The sequence below is a fragment of the Betta splendens genome, chromosome 3 (assembly GCF_900634795.4).
Source record: "Betta splendens chromosome 3, fBetSpl5.4, whole genome shotgun sequence".
In the NCBI taxonomy this organism is placed as follows: domain Eukaryota; kingdom Metazoa; phylum Chordata; class Actinopteri; order Anabantiformes; family Osphronemidae; genus Betta; species Betta splendens.
Window position 1 is genome coordinate 475,141 of NC_040883.2, and position 17,778 is coordinate 492,918.

The 17,778-nt window shown below is 47.3% G+C and overlaps 3 protein-coding genes across 3 annotated transcripts; 1 reads left to right on the forward strand and 2 right to left on the reverse strand.

The window, feature by feature from the left end:
- Positions 1-820: 820 nt before the first annotated feature.
- Positions 821-11,211, reverse strand: arnt2 (aryl-hydrocarbon receptor nuclear translocator 2). The gene is made up of 19 exons (XM_029144082.3): positions 10,512-11,211; positions 8,442-8,553; positions 7,863-7,910; positions 7,433-7,646; positions 7,074-7,287; positions 6,079-6,181; positions 5,897-5,962; positions 5,394-5,479; positions 5,047-5,123; positions 4,360-4,494; positions 4,009-4,083; positions 3,776-3,927; positions 3,595-3,670; positions 3,393-3,516; positions 3,211-3,313; positions 2,993-3,131; positions 2,281-2,431; positions 2,023-2,168; positions 821-1,945 (listed from the first exon to the last, which is right to left on the reverse strand). The coding sequence occupies exons 1-19, from the start codon at positions 10,540-10,542 to the stop codon at positions 1,847-1,849; spliced, it is 2,151 nt and encodes a 716-aa protein (XP_028999915.1). The 5' UTR covers positions 10,543-11,211; the 3' UTR covers positions 821-1,846.
- Positions 11,212-11,305: 94 nt separating this feature from the next.
- Positions 11,306-15,490, reverse strand: slc39a1 (solute carrier family 39 member 1). The gene is made up of 4 exons (XM_029144083.2): positions 15,064-15,490; positions 14,191-14,321; positions 13,714-14,022; positions 11,306-12,337 (listed from the first exon to the last, which is right to left on the reverse strand). Exons 1-4 carry the CDS (start codon positions 15,176-15,178, stop codon positions 11,984-11,986), a joined length of 909 nt encoding a protein of 302 aa, XP_028999916.1. The 5' UTR covers positions 15,179-15,490; the 3' UTR covers positions 11,306-11,983.
- Positions 15,491-15,673: 183 nt separating this feature from the next.
- Positions 15,674-17,767, forward strand: tmem208 (transmembrane protein 208). Its single transcript, XM_029144085.2, has 6 exons — positions 15,674-15,842; positions 16,007-16,102; positions 16,566-16,625; positions 16,713-16,849; positions 17,090-17,174; positions 17,310-17,767. The coding sequence occupies exons 1-6, from the start codon at positions 15,837-15,839 to the stop codon at positions 17,445-17,447; spliced, it is 522 nt and encodes a 173-aa protein (XP_028999918.1). The 5' UTR covers positions 15,674-15,836; the 3' UTR covers positions 17,448-17,767.
- Positions 17,768-17,778: the final 11 nt, after the last annotated feature.

Consider the following 17,778-nt stretch of genomic DNA (forward strand, 5'->3'; position numbering starts at 1 on the left):
CAGGGCCTGAGGCCAGGCTCAGTGAAGACACCGCATGCCATTCGAATGCTATTTAAAACACTTGAGATGTTTTTCGAACAGACACCATCCCTGCAGTTAATGAAAATCACGCAGGAAGCTTGGAGACAGACCAGCAGTTGGATGTTTCCATCCTCACTCCATCACAACCGCTGCACAGCTTAACAAATGTCAGAGGGGAATTTCAGGACTAATCAGAGAGCAAGTCTCGTCAGGAAGGAATGTGGGAAAGTATTTATTTTCAAATCACCTACCGGCTTGTTCTTGAGCTGACACTGAAACATGGTGTTAGTGCCAAGCTCAAAGCTTAAATAAGATAATGCATTAAGTTGGGATTTTCTACGTGTGCATCTGCACCGGGCTCCTTGTGATCCAGCAGAGCGTGAAGGAAAGAAGCCAGCATGACTTCAGCAAACAGCAGAGCCGGGACGCGTCACCTTGGACGCTGCTGAACCCAGACATGGGTTCCTGCAGTGACCTTATGACTCTTACTGTAGCATCATCTTGCTCATGTTCAGCCTTGTTGTTGTGGTTTTACCTCCATGTATTTTAACTTGTTTTTTTGGAGCATCATTACAGATATTACAGAGACGAAGCCAACCCGTGACTCACTCGTCCGTGCGACTCCATGTTTATGCATTAACCTCTAGGAAAAGTCAGAGCTTTGATGTGCAGCCATACAGTATGTCCAATTGTTGGGCAAAGCACAAAACACAAAACTCCAGTGACTGTAACTGTGTGATTTGACAGTATGTGCAGCCATTTATTCATATGAACACAAAAGAGTCTGGAAGGAGACAGGTTACCAAGAAGAATTTATTGTCACAACCACAATTAGTTACACAAAAATAACAGGTCACATTTACACAATTTGTACAAGTCTAGAACTCAATGTACAATTAACAGACTAAAATACCCACATTGCACAAGATATCATTCAAAGCTACACAAAACAGGTGAAAGTAACACAAGCCGACATAAAAATCACATTATTTACAAAAAACATTGATTTGAGATCATTAGCAAAAGGACTGCGTCCCACCGGCCGTTCATATTATTATGCAGTCTATCATGTAAAATCACCCCACTAGAAAGGATTATTCAGTCTCTTAATAGTTGAAAAGTTTAGAAAGTCATAAAGTCAAGTAGCAAGAGCTGGAGAACAACGAGTGCACAAAGTAAATACTGCGTTTTGCTTGGACGTTATGGCGGTTTTTCCCTTTTAAAGCAGGCTGGTGAGATTAGCGGTTAGCTCAATGAAGTGCACTTTAGCCTTGTAGCTTAGCGTTTTTCTGCAATGACTTTTTTCTTTTGAATTTTCTTTCATTTACACTGAATCCTTCAACACTCGGGCTTTTCTCTAGAGTTGCGGACGTCACTACATATAGTTACACGTTACAGTTGATGGACGGCAGAGGGGAGTCTCTTCTCTCCTGCTGCTGTTGGCAGAGTCACTGATGGTTTGCAGGAGGCTGCAGCAGCGCGTCTGTGTGTTTGTGGTGGAGCTGGGGCTCGGTGGCGTCGACTAAAGCTACAGTCAGCACAGGAGCACGGTAAAGGACGGTGACCTTTAGAACCCCATCCGCAGCTGTGTGTTCCCCCACGCTGTGCCTGGGGGAGCTTTTAGACTAGATGCTCGTGTTTTCTCCTGCTGCCGACTGCAGTGGTCAAAGAGCCTCGGCTGCAACTGACACTGAGGCTCTCCTTTGTGGTGATGAGGTATGTGAATGCCTGTTTGTCCACCGCGCTGCATCAGCTGTGTTCGTTATCCGGCAACATAGAACAATGGTATAGAACATGAGCGGTGAATGAAGACGTGGCAGGAGCTTTACTCGGAGAAGGGGGGGAACATGCCGAGGTCAGCGAAGTCCTCGATGTTGTAGTTGGCAGTTCCCTGGGTGGGATCTCCAGCCATGGGCAACATGTCCTGCAGACACACAGACGCGAGAATCAGCGTCTCCTCAGACACGACGCATCTGTGCACGCGGACGGTGTGTGTGTTACCTGGAAGACTTCTGTCTGGTTGGGGTTGGGGTGTGTGTGCTGTTCCCCGGCCTGCTGGGAATGATGCTGGTTTTGCCACTGGGACCACACCTCACTGGGACGACCCGGGAACTGGGCTCCACTTTGACTGCTCTCACCAGACACATCTGGAAACACATGGCGTTAGAAATGTGGAACAACAAAACCAGGTCCAGCAGGAATTAAGACCCTGCTGAGTTCAGAGCCTCGTTTTCACAGCGCTTTGTTATTGAGCCTCACCAAAGGCTGTGCTGCGGTTCGTCAGCCCTGAGTAGGCGTTGTTGCTCGGTGAGGACGTTGCGGGGGATGACAGGGGGCTGTAGGAGGCTGGGTCAGTCTGGTAGCTGTGGCTTGAACCGATGCCAAACGGACTGGACTGGGCTTTATTGGACTGGAGAGAGCACAGGTACAGGGGTCAACACACACTTCTTCAGTACAAATAACTCAGAAATCAGAAAGTGGAAAATAAGAATTTGATTTGACACAAACATCATCTCCATGAGGTCAAAACACTAAATGAGTCCCTGGTTTATCAAATGAGCCTGGACCACAAATCAATCTGACAGAACCGGCTTGACTTTCCTAGTACAGGTTGGGTTATTGCTGTTGAAGAAATAATTACACACAGGTAGTCCATAATTTCAGCAACCAGGTGTGAGGAATCATCTGGACAAATGGAATTCTACCTCCAGGACACAGGAAGCTCAGCGTGGTCCTCCCTTTTATAGCCTGAGTTACTGGCATTTATAGTTTCCTAAGCATTAAGGAGTTCAGTCTGACGCAATGACCTGACAAGTGTTTGAGTGAGAGCACAAGACGGATGAGCCCGTTAGAAGAAATATGCTGCATGCATTCTTTTGGCAACACTGAAAGTGTAGCAAGTCTCTCTGGTAACTGGCGGCAGGAACATGAGTGTTGGAAGAGGAGGAGCTGAACTCTGAAGCTGCGGTACCTGTCCAGAGAAGGGCGGGCGGCTCCCTGACCACGCCACCTGGCCTGTGTTGAGCTGTCTGGAGATCTGAGCTAGGTTCTGATTGGATGAGCCTGATGGCTGGATGTCATTCACACCGGGGACATGGATCACAGAAGAGCTGTGTGAAAGATGGAGATCAGGGGGAAAGACTAAGACTGAGAATGTCACCAGATGCACCCAGCTGATCAGGGACATACCTGAAGCTTTTACCAGAGTGTCCCTGTGGGAAGGGAGAACTCTGGGAGTAGAGCTGCTGGCCACCAGTTGTAGAGGAGGGAACCATCATCTTCTTATCTCCCGCTACACACACAGATCAGCATCAGCGTGATAACTACACAGACAGCAAATCAAAGGAAAAGTATGTGAGTGTGTGTCATACAGCCGGAGATGCCGGTGTACATCTCAGCAAAGCGCGGGTCTCTCTCCTGGGAGAACAGGGCTTCACTTTTGTCGATGTTCTTCCCTGTGTCATGGACCCCAGTGCTCACGCTGGCCACAGGCACCTGAGGAGGAGGAGGGTGGGGAGATGAGGGCCACAATACCTGACAGGACAACTCAGCATGCCCCATGTGTTCAACTACCTGGGACAGGTCATAGGCAGTAAGGCCGTCTCTCTGATGAACCTCCAGCTCCGCCTGTTGCTGCTGCTGCAGCTGCCTGCAGACGATAGACGCTGTCTGTTTAGCCACAAACGTGTTTCACACTCACTACATATGAGCTATCGTGTCCTGTGGCGTGAGGGTGAGCTGATGAGGAGCCTACTTGACATTCGTGTTGGTGCAGATGATGTACTCGATCTCATCAGAGTACGGGTTCTGGAAGGTGAAGCTGCTGGTTCGGATCAGCATCCACTCTCTGTTCTTCACTCGGAAACGATACATCACAGACAGAACCTGACCTTTCAGTTTAACCACCTGTCAAAGCAGGACGTTCACACTCAGTAACCCTGTCTACACGCACCATCAGAGGAGAACCAAGGGGAAATGAAGCCTTACCTGTTGGAAGCTCTCTCTCAGGTGACTCTGGTCCTCAGGGTGGCAGAACTCCAGAATGTCCTTTCCCAGTAGGTCCTAAAGGAGAAGACAAGAGTTACTGAAAGGTTCCGTATTCCGCTTTTATCAGGTGTTTCAGGGTGCCCGCTGTGGATGAGATTCAAGTTCACGGATGGGAATGAGTGACAACACCCAACCGAGTCAGTTCGACCCAGACACTCAGGCCAGGCCCAGTGCCAGATCTGCATACTAAACTGAGCACCTCTGCAGATGTCCTCCCCACTTACACATAATAATGTCTGTATCACTAATCCAGAAAACGAGGACGTCACCACGCGTTCACTGTTAACCGACCTGGGGCTGGTAACCAATGACGTTGATGCAGCGCGGGTCAACGAACGTGATGACGCCGTCCGAGTTGTGGCGCGACAGGAACTCTGTGGGGACCGACAGGCCGTTCATGTCCATGGAGACGGGAGAGCTGGTCACCTGAGGAGACAGAGGAGACACACCGTCCGAAACCCTTCTGCCTAAAACTGCAGTTGAATCTTTGAGATGGAGAAAAACAACGTGGCTTTCTTCACAGGAATAACATCAGAGCAAACAGAACAAACAGAATAAATGACAAAACTGAAACAATCAGTAAAGAAAATATTCAATAAATCTAAACTTTTATTTGCTGACGGCTGATTCCAGCATCCATAGAAAACAGTCGAGCATTTACACAATCCATTTGTTCCGTCTGCTGAAAGCTCAGAGGTTCTGACAGAGAACAAGTCAGATTCACAACCGATGAACAACACTGTGTTTTTCTGCTGCATGACTCTGATGCTTCAGCTGAATGTGATTAGTAGAAACACGCAGAGGTTCAGATCTAACGACTAACCACAAAATTGTACAAACAATTGATAATCTGCCGAGAATATTATGTTTGTTTCTTCACGGAACAATGTTTGTTATTGGAACCTAATCACAATTATGTAAAACTGGAGGTTTGTGACTCACCATCATGGCTACATTCATTGTGCCGTTTAGACTCACCTGCAGGCGGCCGATGGCCACCAGGCAGTATTTACTGGCCTGACTGGCCTCTGTGTCTTCTTCTGGAATGGTCATGCCTGAGGCAGAGAGAGAATGTTGCAAAGGAGACAGACAGACAGCAGACGAAAGCCTGCACACGTGCAGAAACAAATGCAGCGACGCTCGTCTGTGGACTGAGCAGCCACATTAGCATGGAGTAAAACAATGACCAGAGGACACGCTTAGCTCAGGCCAAACTAAATCTTTGTTTCGCACACAGTTGTGTCTCAAACAACAAATACTGTAGAGGTTCCTCTGAAACCCGTTGCTCCACTAAGACAGGCCACAGGCAGTGGAGGCGTACAGACCTGCAGGGGGCCAGGCCTTGATGTAGCCGGTGCAGTGCACCACAGAGTACTGAGCCTCTCCTTCCTTTGAGGGTCCCAGGCCATTCCTGTTCAGCACACACAGAGCCATAGTCAATGAAGCAGGCGCCAGGGAAACGTCCCTCTACAGCAGGACACGCAACAGATGTTCAACAGCTAAAAATAAGTTCAGTCAGATTCAGCTTTGTTCCTGATGATTCAGCACAAAGTCATGAGCATGAAATGCTTATTTAACCGTCTAATCAGGAGGTAAAAATAACCTCCCTGTTGCTGGCCTGCGTTTATCACATAAGCTCTCCTCCTGAGAGGTAAATCATTCATTTACCGACATCTGAACCTTTTGTCCTAAAAATGTCTCTTTGGACATCAGAGCTCATGAAGCTGAAGCTCAGAGTTTGAGGCACTGCCCACAAGGATCCTCCATGTAAGGACTATAAGCATATATAATAAACGGCGACGTCAGGGAGGAGGATTTTCTTCCTAACCTGTATCTCTTCCTCATGTTGGACAGACGGTTCATGGAGATGTGGTCCAGTGGAGCGCTGCCACACCTGCACACGGACCAGCAGACGTTAAACACAGACCACGTTCATCAAAGCCTGACTTTCCCTTCTGGAACGTCCTCCTCCTGGCTCCCTGCACCGGCAGCCAGTTTCCCTTCACTCACCTCATCCGGCAAATGAACGAGCGCCGGGAGCCCATGCACATCCTCATGGAAGACTGCTGCCCCTCCTTCTTCACCGTTCCTGTCTTCAAGTCCAGAATTCGTCCTAGAAGCACAAGTCAAAGGTCAAAGGTTATTTTGAACAACCTATGTGTAACTCATAGCTTCAAGTGCAGGTAGAAGTCAAGTCACGACAAATTAGCTCCTTCTTGTTCACAACTCGTCCGAATCGTGGACAAGCCGAGTTCAAATGCACTAAGAAATACTTCATTAACTGATACAACAAGGCACATTACTACGATGGTTGAGTTGAGGACAGAGAAGATGGACGACCACAGCCCAGGTCGTGTTGTGGTCATGTCGTCAGCGCTACACAACCAAAACAACAAACATCCTCTGAGTCTGGTCCTGATGAAACGCTGCTGAAAGCTCCTCGTTAACAGTCTGGATGGAGCCCAGCCTCATTCATAGCTGCCTTACAGCAACGCTGCAGACGTGACAGACTGGGACAAGAGACTCCGGCTGAACTCAGGTCACGGCTTTCGTATTATTGGATAAGTGTGTTTCCTTCGGTGACGCCACTGAGCAGGCGAGAAGACGTCGCCCTCTAGTGAACATTGGTACAAGGCCTGGATCCCATCTTTGTCTGGGGTTTCTTTGAAGACAGTGTTTAATGTTCAAAACTCTTCAGACAGTGACGTCATGAGCTGATTTGACTGCCTCAGCTGTTGCTGGACTTGCCTGGTTCACCGGTTTAAAGACACCTATCAAGCATCATTTCCAGATGCTCGCCTTGTGGAGCCGTTCCTCCATTTTTGATGAAGTGGGTTTAACGACTGACAGGATCGTGTTATGTTCTGTTTAAGGAGACGTTCACTGGTGACCCCACAGCCTCCATCCTTCACATTGTTACACTTTTAGCTCACTACCCACTTTGTCTGGAGCTCAGCACATGAAGCTTTTGGCAGCTTGTCTGTGTGTGACACTACTTTCTCTACCTGTCATTGAATTTTCCGAGGTGCTGAGCTGCTCCCTCAGCTTGTCCACGTCATCAGGGTGCACCTGTTCGTACAGAGTGCTGCCGAACCACTCGGACTGGGGATGGTTGAGCACCGGCGTCACAGAGTCAGACACGTAGATCACACGGCCCGTCTCGGCAGCGACCACGAACAGGAAGCCGTCGGCCGCCTCCAGGATCAGATGCTTTAGTTCCTGCATGGACCAGAAAACTGACTGGAAGGCGGCTCAAGATGTAAAATGGTACATTTTAGGATTTGCTTGCATCGAGTCATTATGGAGGGATTCTATTCTTTGTGACAATATAACCAGTGTCTTCTAGACTTTGACCGCTCGGTACCTGTTCAGTCAGAAAAGACGGTTTATAGGCGCCGTCGGTGGAAGTGTTGCCGGTGCCTCGCATCGACTTCATGTGGGACACAGCCATGCGCAGGATGGTCAGCTTATCGGGTTTCCGGGCCAAGGCGCTGCAGGTGGGCACCATGTCCGACAGCTCGGTGATGTACTGGGTCATTTTGTTCCGGCGCCGGCGTTCGATCTCACTGTGGTTTTCTCTGAAAACAGAGAACAACCGTAACAGAGCTGCCCTTGTCCTGTGGCTGTTTAATGGAAACCCTGCTCGTCTGTCCTTCATCCCACCGCTTGTTTTAACTCGTTACGTCTGTGTCATTATCCCTTCGTTATGACTGAAACAACAGGCCGTCACGAGTCAGGAAGAAGAACTCGATGGAGGAGCTCGGTCAGTTGGTGCTCATGGATCGTGTTCTCACCTTGAGAATTTGCTGGGACCCTCCCCGTCCTCATCGTCGAAGTCCATTCTGAAACACGACACAAAAAAGAAAGAGTTTTGATCAAACCCAACATGTAAACACAGGAGCCAGAGTCCCAGCATCTGGACTCAACGGGTCCAGGCGTCTGCTGCCTGACTGTCAGACATGGCTCAGACTCCATGGGCCTCACTGGGCCAGGTAACAGATGAGACCAGGGTGGAGGCCAGAACAAAAGCAGATTAAACAGACGACTCAGTGAGCGTGATGGAACATCCTGTAAACTTTAAGGAATTTAGTCTGTTCGTAAAGATGGGAAATCCTAAAGCTGTAGTGAGTTAGACTTCACGCATCTGCTAAGAACCTGATGCTGTTCTGGTCCATTTCTCTGTCTGTGTTACACTGGGCCTCCTGCTGTTATTCCAGAGAAACTGGAAATCGCAGCGTGACTCCAGCTAAATGTCCTTTGACTGTAACTCTCAGCCTGCAGCGCGTTCTTGGTGCTGGGTTCTACTGAAGGAACCCGTTCGCTCCCTGTCAGGCTTAAAGCAGCTTCACGCACTCTTCTGTGTACATACTCACCCTCCGGACCGTCGCTTGCCTCCGCGGCCCGGCACGGCTCCCCCCATCCTCACCTGGCTGGCACCGACCGCTCCGGGCATCGCTACGGTGCCTGGCAATTCACTGCCCAGCTCTGAAAACACAGCAGACGTATTCATAGGATCTTGTAGCAGAAGCGTCACTGCTCAGGACTCAGTCGGGTAGAGAGGCACGTTACATCACTATATGTAAACTATATGTATATATGTAAAGGTCTGCAGCCCTTTGGTTTAGCATTGGAGGTAAAAGCTGGGCAGGCAAATAAACAGACAGAATGTGCCACGTAGCTACTATAGAACGCAGACAGACCTACGGATCAGTCTGTCAAATAGTCCGTCTGTCTGTCTGACTGGCTGACGGACTATCTGTCTGTCAGATAGACTGACGGGCTATCAGTCTGTCAAATAGTCCGTCCGTCTGTCTGTCTGACTATCTGTCTGTCAGACAGACGGACGGGATATCAGTCTGTCAAATAGTCCGTCTGTCTGTCTGACTGACTGACTGACCGACGGACTATCTGTCTGTCAGACAGACTCACGGGCTATCAGTCTGTCAAATAGTCCGTCCGTCTGACTGACTGACTGTCAGACTGTCTGTCTGAGGTCTTAAACCTTACTTTGTAAAGTGCCTTGAGATAACTTTGTTGTGATTTGGCGCTATATAAATAAAATTGAATTGAATTGAGTTGAGTTGAATTGAACTATCTGTCTCTCAGACAGACAATCATTCTCTCAAATAGTCCGTCTGTCTGTCTGCGTTCTACAGACGTAGCCACTGTAATGACGTGTTTCACGTTGTGTTGCGCTGATCAGCTGCCTCCAGCTCAGACTCCGTGGGCGTCTGCAGGCGGCCCTGAAGTCAAACGCATTAATTAGCTGCTGGGAGACCAGTGTCGAATACTTCGTTCTGCCTTGCGCTCCAACGCCCTTCTCTATCAAGCGGCTCTGGGCGTTTACCGCGTAGGAAGGACTCGAATACCCACGAAGCACACATGATGGAAACAGATTTAACAGTGGAGGTTTCATTCCTTTGAATAAGTTAGTATTTTTATTGTATTTAATTGCCTATTAAAAAACTCCCTCATTAATAAGCAGCTGAAGAGACAGATGGATGGATGGATGGATGGAGGCAGTATTAACAGAAAGTGGGTGGAATGACAGTAAAGTCTATTCTATACAAATGCAAGTAAGTTGAAGGGGGGCTGTGCAGAATATGAAGTCCATGGAAGGACTGTTTATCATGTGGGAGATAGTGATAGATAACGTGGCACGCTCCAACAGTAGATCCTAGTAGGCTCCCTTCTGATCACGTGATCAGGTGTGTCCGCTTGCTGCTGATTGGACAAACACACCTGGTCAAGGTGCTCAGTATCAGCTGGGGCAGGGAGTGAGACCAGCGGGGCAGTAGCTCTGGAGGACCAGGGTTGGACGCCAGTGACGAAATCTTTTGACCATTAAAACCCAGTAGAACCAGCGGAGGTTAGAGATTCTGACAAGCATTTGCCACCTAAATCGATTTGAGAGACAAAAGCATTTCCGCTTTTGATGGATCGGGCTCGTGTTATTTGTTTACCCGGAACCGAACGTAGCAGGTGGCGCTAAGACGAGCTAGCGGACCGGGTCAAAGCGGGACCAGTTGGGCTTTATTCACTCAACAGAACCTCTGCCAACATGTAACGTTACGCTCCCACCGAACATCTGGACTCATCCATGTGGTTCCGCAGTAATGAAGCAACAGAACCCCACGGTCACAAATGTCTCCTTCGATGACAATGAGCCAGAACGGGACGTACCAGCGCTAGCTTAGCCGCGCACTGAACGTGGTGCTGGGCAGCGGGTAGCTTTGCCGCTCGCTCACATTAGAGAAGCCCAGAGCCGCGAAGAATGGCCGCGTTGTGCTCTGTGGGGGAAGGGGTGGATGCTGGAGCCCGGAGCTCTGAGCTCGGAGTCAGGCTTCGGCCTGGCGCTGCCTTCGCTTCAAACAAAACCCGGACACCCGACCTGCTCCGGTTCCGCCGCGTGACGGCCAGCGAAACCCGGGCTGCAGACTTACCGGACGGGTTAACGGCGGCGGGGGTTGCCATGTTGCCTCCACGGAGCAAAATAACGAGACGGCAGCGATGGAGATGACGCACAATACGAGCAGACAGCTCCCGGGAGAGGCTGCGAAAGTCCGCGGAGCTCGGTCAGGCGTCTCACGCCGTCAACGTGGGGCGAGATGAGCTTCAGGAAAAACGGACGAAGACGCGATTCGGCTCAAATTTAAGTGTATTCAAAGAAGAAAAGCCGAAAGCCAGACTTAATAAAATGCAAGATGTCTGAATGGAAGCACCGCGAGACTTTGGGCTTGGCCGCATAAATTAGTGCGGCGATGAACGTATGGACGCTACCATCACCGTCAAAGTAACGACTCTCTTATTTACATCAGCGCACGACGAGCGTCACGTCGAGGCTCTTAGCAACGAACGGTAGCGCACGGATGAGACGCTGGACAGGTGACGTCACCGCTGCTCCATTTAGAGTGAACACTGCACCTGTTCGCTTTAGTTTACTGTGACACGCAGCAGGAAGTCTCGCGTTCTGATGGAAATGAGTTGGAGACAGTTATTAAAGTAAAGATGCTGTTACGAACCTGAGACAGCAAAACATGTTTCTAGTGAGAAAAAATAAAAGCACGAGATGATGATGATACAGGTTTTGTCGAAACATGTGGAACAAACGAGGGAACAAGTATAAAAGCAGACAAAGTGGCAAAACAGCAAAAGCAACAAACAAGGTCAACATGGTAATTAAACATTAAATACTGGGTTGTTAACACAATTATATTTTAGCCACTTTTAATGGAAATGATTCTAAATCTTTATTGAAAAGTGCAAACCATTAAAAAAGGAAACCTTACATATTTTCCACTAATCTGCTGTATTTTTGTTTTGGCACCAGGTACTTGGTTAGATTAACTACTATAATGTACAGATGTGGGGGCAGAATCCAGTTTGTAATGGAAACTAAAAGCATCTGATAACAGTAATAACAACTTACAAATGCCACACATCTAAAGTCTGCTGTAAACCTGTAAATAAACCAAAGGTTTTCAACAACACGTTCAAATGAAATGTAAACACGGAGGCACAAAGTGATTCAACCATGACGAGCTCATGGTCCTACTAAGTGTTCACTGACAGACTCCAGTTCTGGTTTTGTTTTAGGGTCAAGCCTTTTTTCAGAACAAGGGCAGTGACACATGAAGGGATTCAGGGTTTTGCCACTTTACAGTTGTTCATCAGTGGTTCAGAATTGTATAAAATCCATTAAAGAGAAGCAACACATGCATGAATCAACCATGCTCCTATCATTTTAAAAAGTTCATTTTAAAATCTTAGGAACTGTTCCCTTTGACGTTAAAACCTCCACTGCTGGCTGGAACTGTGCCGCTACTTTCCAATGGAGACAGTTTATGTCTCTGTAAAGACCCACAAATCTGCAGCGGGTGGCACCAAGCGTCCGGACAGACCGCTCCGACCCGCGTCAGCCCAGAAACGTCAGGGCGGCCATGATGGCGAAGCCCAGCAGGATGAAGAACACCTTGAGAAGCTGCTTCCCAGGAGAGTTGAGTTCATGCGGCAAGATCTCCAGGAAGGTGATGTAAACAAAGGTCCCGGCGGCGAGCCCCTCCAGGACGGCCTGGATCAGCACCCCGGCTCCAAGCTGAGCCTCCATCACCCCGATGCCGATGGCGATGCCGATGGGCGACATGAGGGCAAACACGGCAATGTAGGCGGCCAGCCACAACGGGGGAACGCTGCTCTGCACCAGCTTCACCGACAGGCTGAACACTATAATGCTCTTGTGGACCAGGATGGCGATGCAGATCTCCAACACCTGAGGGACCAAAGACGACTGATTACGGTTCATGCTTGTTGTTCTCACCATGCTTTAATTGATGGTCTCTGCCCAACATGGGCTCCTTTAATGCGCAGACCTCATCAGAGCCGCTTTCACCTCAGTCTAGCAGCGAGGAGGAATTCAATCGGCCTCCTAAGCTTGTTCCAGCTGCGCTCAGCTCCTGTGTTTGAGTCACGGACTTTCAATAACTGCTCTGTGTCAATATGTCACTTTAAGTTAAACATCAAAGTGAATATGAGAACTCGACTGACCAAAGAATAATCAAAGCAAGGTTCTGCTGGAAACTCAATAACATGGTCACACCCTGAACCTCTGATGTCAAAGGTCACATTTGAGATTTTGTTAATTAACTGACTAATTAAATTCGGTCTCACATGAATCACTGTGGTCTCATTTCACACATAGTATATTTAATTTATTCCTTTCTACAGGTCTTGGCCATTTTTCTCCAATTGAGGAGGTGCTTGTAGCTAAACATAGATTACGTAAAGATCACATGTCCTCATCTTATGCTGAGGCTGCTCAGGCCTGGTCTTGTGACCAGAGACCCAGATCAGACTCACATGACAGCGATCCTTCTTTCCTGAAGCTAAAAATTCCCACTAAGCTTCTTTTCCTAAAATCTGACAATGCTGTAAATATGAAGTTTACTATAGCAAATGCTCACAAAGTAAGTCATTCATTTAAAAATAAGAAACTATAAAAGCAGACTTTCCCCACACAGTTGTTAGAAGTGCATCATGTGGCAGCATTTTCATCCATCAACAACCACTGTGATTTGGACAGAGATGCATGAGAGTCTGATCCGTTCATCACTGCTCCAGATAGCACAGCAACTGTCTAGACTAGTGTCCCACTACAAAAATAAAATCTCATTTAACTTTTATTTAGATTGGTAAGAATGTAGATAAGATCTGAAAGAAAGCCAGTGAACATGTTCGCAGAGGAACTGAACTACAGTATCACCTGAGGAGGACATATTTCATAGCTGCTGACATCAGTCAGCTCTAACTAACCCCACACAGAAACACGTTCCTCTGAATCTAATGGAATATGTCTGTGATTCTGACTGATGAAACCTAAAACCAGAGTTTCTGCTCAGATTCAACCAAACACTGCAAACCTGACGGGACCTGGCTTCAAAAACCTAAAACTGCAAAAGACGTGACTCCAAACCAGATTCAGCCAAGCTCAGTCCTGACTGCTGCTTTCTGTTACTGTACTATTTACATAAAAGATTTGAGTTTCTGGTTTCTATGAAATCTGCTAGTTTCTCTTACTTCACCATTATAGAAAATAACACAACAAAAGTATTAAATGTTGAAACAACATGGTGGTGACATTTTTTGTACCTTGGAGTTTGAGTTCTGGAGACCGATAGCAAGACCCTCAAAAACCGAATGGAGTGACAGAGAGAGGAAGAGCATGAAGGAGCGAAAGGAGGAGTGGGCCTGGAAGTCGACGTGGACGTGGTGGCCACTGGCCTCCAGGTCTGGGTGGGCTCCGTGGCTGTGCCTGTGCCCACTCTGGCTCTCCGGTATGAGGGGTGCCCTCTCGTCTGGTGCCCCACTTATCTCCCTGCAGTTCAGGACACTCTTCTCCAGAATGAGGACTATGAAGAAGCCAGCAGCCATAATAAACTCAGGAAGTGGGAAGTCAGTCTGTTTAAAGAAATGAGGAAGGTTTACAGACAGGACAGAGCAAGAAACAACAGATCTGTAGATGCTACTAAGCCCTGTAACACAGCTCAGACCACTACATTTGCCTTTTACTTGGTCTCCACAGACACTCTAGGTGTGAACAGGTGTGAGGTGGTAACTTGGACCTACCTTGACCTTCCGAGCATTAAGCTCTGCGTTGATGTCTGACAGGTAATCTGGAATAATGTCCAGGAAACACGCTGCCAGGAAAACTCCACCAGCAAAACAGCTGATCAGACTCAGAACCGTGCGATGGATTTCTGCAAAACACAATAATAGCACTGACTGTTCTTTATATATGCAGACATCTGTTGTTTTCACTGTGTCTACGTATATGAGCTGTCTCACAAGCCATGATCAAATTTTGAAAGAAAACTATTTCTATTTATTTACATAAGTGGAGTATCAAGGGAACATCATTTCACGAATGTGCTATTTCTTCAGAATGAGGAGATCATGTGACATATGAGAAGTCAAAATGAATCACTGGATCAGTGACGCGCGCGCGCGCGCACACACACACACACACACACACACACACACACACACACACACACACACACACACACACACACACACAGATTGTTGCTTTCACATCCATTTCAGAACGCCAAAGCTTAACCTCATGAAAGCTGTTTAAGAGTTTCCAGGCTTCATCCCATCCGATGTATCACTTCTCTGTAGACACGTCGTTGATGACCTGTTTATCTGGTAGCACGTGACAACGTCATACAGACCAGTGGTGAAACAGAGACCAATGAAGTGATCTAATCACTCACCCCATTATAACGACCGTAATTGAAATTAAATAATAATAATGAAAAAGTTAAATAATAAGTGCCACGACTTTAATATTTAGTTCGCCATTAGTTTACGTTAGCAACCTACGGATCAGTGTTAGTGAGCCGTTTACCCTGCTTGTCATCGTTTATCAGCTAGAATGATTAAAGGCCAGTTAATAGCTGCACATGGTAACAGTACATTACAGTGGCATGTACCAACCTGAGCCGTTCGTGCGTCTGAACCATCGGACTCGAGCAGGGATGAAACCAAAGATCAGGGTTAAGAACAAGAGACCGAGCAGAGCGCCTACTTTCACCTCGAGGAGATATTCCATGGTGCAGAACCGACGTTCAGCTCAGGAACAAGGTTCCCTGCCTTAGAGTTCCACCGTTACATAACCTACGGACACGAGAGGGCTCCTTTCGCTGCGAAACCTGCTTTGACTGAGCCTGGCTGATGTTGACACAACAGGAGAGAGCAGTTCAGTCTACGGAGGCCGAGAAGGGTCGAGAAGGAGCAACCGAAAACGCCTACACGCTCTCGGTGACAGCTGGATGTTGTGTCTGCATCTGGAAGGAATTTCCGCGGGTGTTAATTGAACGACTGACTGAATTCCCTTTGCTTTTTGCTTTTTGCTCCAAATCTTCTCAAAACATCCAACGGAATTTAGACCGCAATTAATGACTGCATCAACTTTGTTCCTAATGTTTGCATAACATAAACGAACCAGCAGGTGGCAGCTTGACACCAAAAGGCCCTGGCGGTCGCCACAACTTGCGCTAACCATGACGTCATTTTCGCGCGCCGGATATGATGACCCGCCGGAATCCTGATGCGCTGATGTGTTAAAAGAAAACAGCCGCAGATAGAGTCGTGCGTTTCTCCACTAATGCAGTAGCGTGAAAACGAAAAGAAGCGGCAGCGGCTCAGACAGGCGTCAATGGTAAAGAAGACACAGAGGAAGAGACGAAGAGCCCCGAATCCAAGAAGGAATGGCGGTGAGACACCAACTCACCGAACTCAGACCTGATTCTACCGGTTAATTTGACATCTAGTTTATAAAGGTTTCCATCACGTCCTGCTGAGCACAGCCTGTGTTCTTCAGGCTTTTCTCAACTGATGCGTGGATTACAATGTCATAAAACCGCTCGCTCTGTTTCAGCCCAAAGGTAAAGTTGGCACAAAGGGGAAGAAGCAGATCTACGAGGAGAACGAGGCAACGCTGAGGTTCTACACCAGAGTCATCCTGGGAGCTAATGTGAGACTCGGAGGCTCTTCATTGGTGCCACTAGCGCTAATTCACTGTTTACTGTTTGTCACTTGTTCGTCTGAATCTTAAGCATGTGATTAACGTGACCACGTTCTTGTCAGTAGCTTTGTACTGGAGCCAGAAGCACTTTTAGACATGGCGAGTCTGATTTATTTGTCTGTTGGGTCCATTTCTAAGGAATTAAATCTTCTTCACTCACATTACACTTTTGTTTAGTTGCAATGTTGATATAGTATATAAATATTTAGTTTGATTGTTAATACTTAAACTAATGTCTCGAAGAATTAATTAAAAACCTGAAAATGCAAGAAACCTGAATGCAAGATAATGCAGCCACCTCGTGGTTGTTCCAGCAGTTCAATTACCCCGCTGTGGGATCCGTAAAGTTTGTGAAGTGACTGATCTATTCTCAGAATAGTTGTCTTTCTGGTTTCTTCACTTTGCTCCACAGGCGATTTACGCTGCAGTGAATCTGTTGGTTTTCTACACATCGTCTACTGTTTGGACATGGGTAGGTCCATTTATCAAAAACACATTTGAATGTTCCTTCGTGTGGCATCGATCCCTTCTCAACCCTGAACCCTGTTTACTGCTGCAGCTGCTCCTTGCGTTTGTGCTGGCAGTGTATGTGGGGAGCTACCGCTCTATGTCCGCCATGGCAAAGCCAGTGTTTGCTGACGACGGAAGTCTCCTGGATGGAGGAATAGATTTAAACATGGAGCAGGGGATGGCAGAGTACGTGATCTCCTAAATACAAACAGGATTTGTGTGTGAATAAGAATGTGAGTTATATGAAACACTCCACCTGATGCCAGGATATTGTAAAGGCTGAATACAAAAAACAATAGTCTTTGTTTTCATCTTTTAGGGTGGTTTATTTGGAAGAGGAGCTTTGCATTGCATATATAATCCAAATGTTCTTTCTGTTCCATGTGTCCCTTTGTTATTGAAAGTGATCATTTCTTGTGGCTTTAGGCACCTGAAAGATGTCATCCTGCTCACAGCCATTGTACAGGTCCTCAGCGCAATCTCCACGTATTTTTGGTATCTTTGGCTGCTGGTAAGGCCCCAACTTCAAGATCTAGCTGTTGATCTAGCTGTTCCTTAGCACTGGCTGACTTTCTTTTTCTATTTGTTCTAATTGCTCTTACATATATCAACCGTGTGTGTGCGTGTGTGCGTGTGTGTGTGTCAGGCACCGGCTCGTGCAGTGCACCTGTTGTGGGTAAACTTCCTGGGACCTTGGTTTATGGCAGAAAACTCATCAGCACCGGAGGAGATCAATGAGAAGAAGCAGAGAAGACAAGAGCGCAGACAGATGAGGAGATTCTGATGATGCAGCAGAGCAGGACTTTTATACGAGCCCACCTCAAACAGATGGTGAAGTGTTGTTAAATCAAATCATCTTTCTCATGATGCATTTTCTGATGAAACGTCTCACACGAGGTTTTAATGTTTTATTGCACGGTCCCATCACACTGTCTTCTGCAGGTTTATATTCTTTGCTTCTTGGACGTTACATTTCGTTTTCTCTAACGTTTTGTTAATGAGATGAGTTAATGAGAGATTTTGGTTTATGAGCTGTTAAGTTTTATAAAATCAACTGGACACGAAATGAATCTGCATCAAGTAAATGGAAAAATTTTTCATCCAGTCAGTTGTGA

Excerpts from the sequence above, each read along its gene's own strand:
- slc39a1 (XM_029144083.2), bottom strand. The coding sequence starts at position 15,178 with ATGGAATATCTCCTCGAGGTGAAAGTAGGCGCTCTGCTCGGTCTCTTG. Across the intron at positions 14,322-15,063 it reads CAGACGCACGAACGGCTCAG|AAATCCATCGCACGGTTCTG; the intron begins GTTGGTACATGC and ends TGTGTTTTGCAG. Across the intron at positions 14,023-14,190 it reads TTAATGCTCGGAAGGTCAAG|ACTGACTTCCCACTTCCTGA; the intron begins GTAGGTCCAAGT and ends TTCTTTAAACAG.
- tmem208 (XM_029144085.2), top strand. Across the intron at positions 16,626-16,712 it reads CGTCTACTGTTTGGACATGG|CTGCTCCTTGCGTTTGTGCT; the intron begins GTAGGTCCATTT and ends TTACTGCTGCAG. Across the intron at positions 16,850-17,089 it reads ATGGAGCAGGGGATGGCAGA|GCACCTGAAAGATGTCATCC; the intron begins GTACGTGATCTC and ends TTGTGGCTTTAG.
- arnt2 (XM_029144082.3), bottom strand. The coding sequence starts at position 10,542 with ATGGCAACCCCCGCCGCCGTTAACCCGTCCG. Across the intron at positions 8,554-10,511 it reads CGCCGCCGTTAACCCGTCCG|AGCTGGGCAGTGAATTGCCA; the intron begins GTAAGTCTGCAG and ends CTGTGTTTTCAG. Across the intron at positions 3,132-3,210 it reads CACTCTGGTAAAAGCTTCAG|CTCTTCTGTGATCCATGTCC; the intron begins GTATGTCCCTGA and ends TCTTTCACACAG.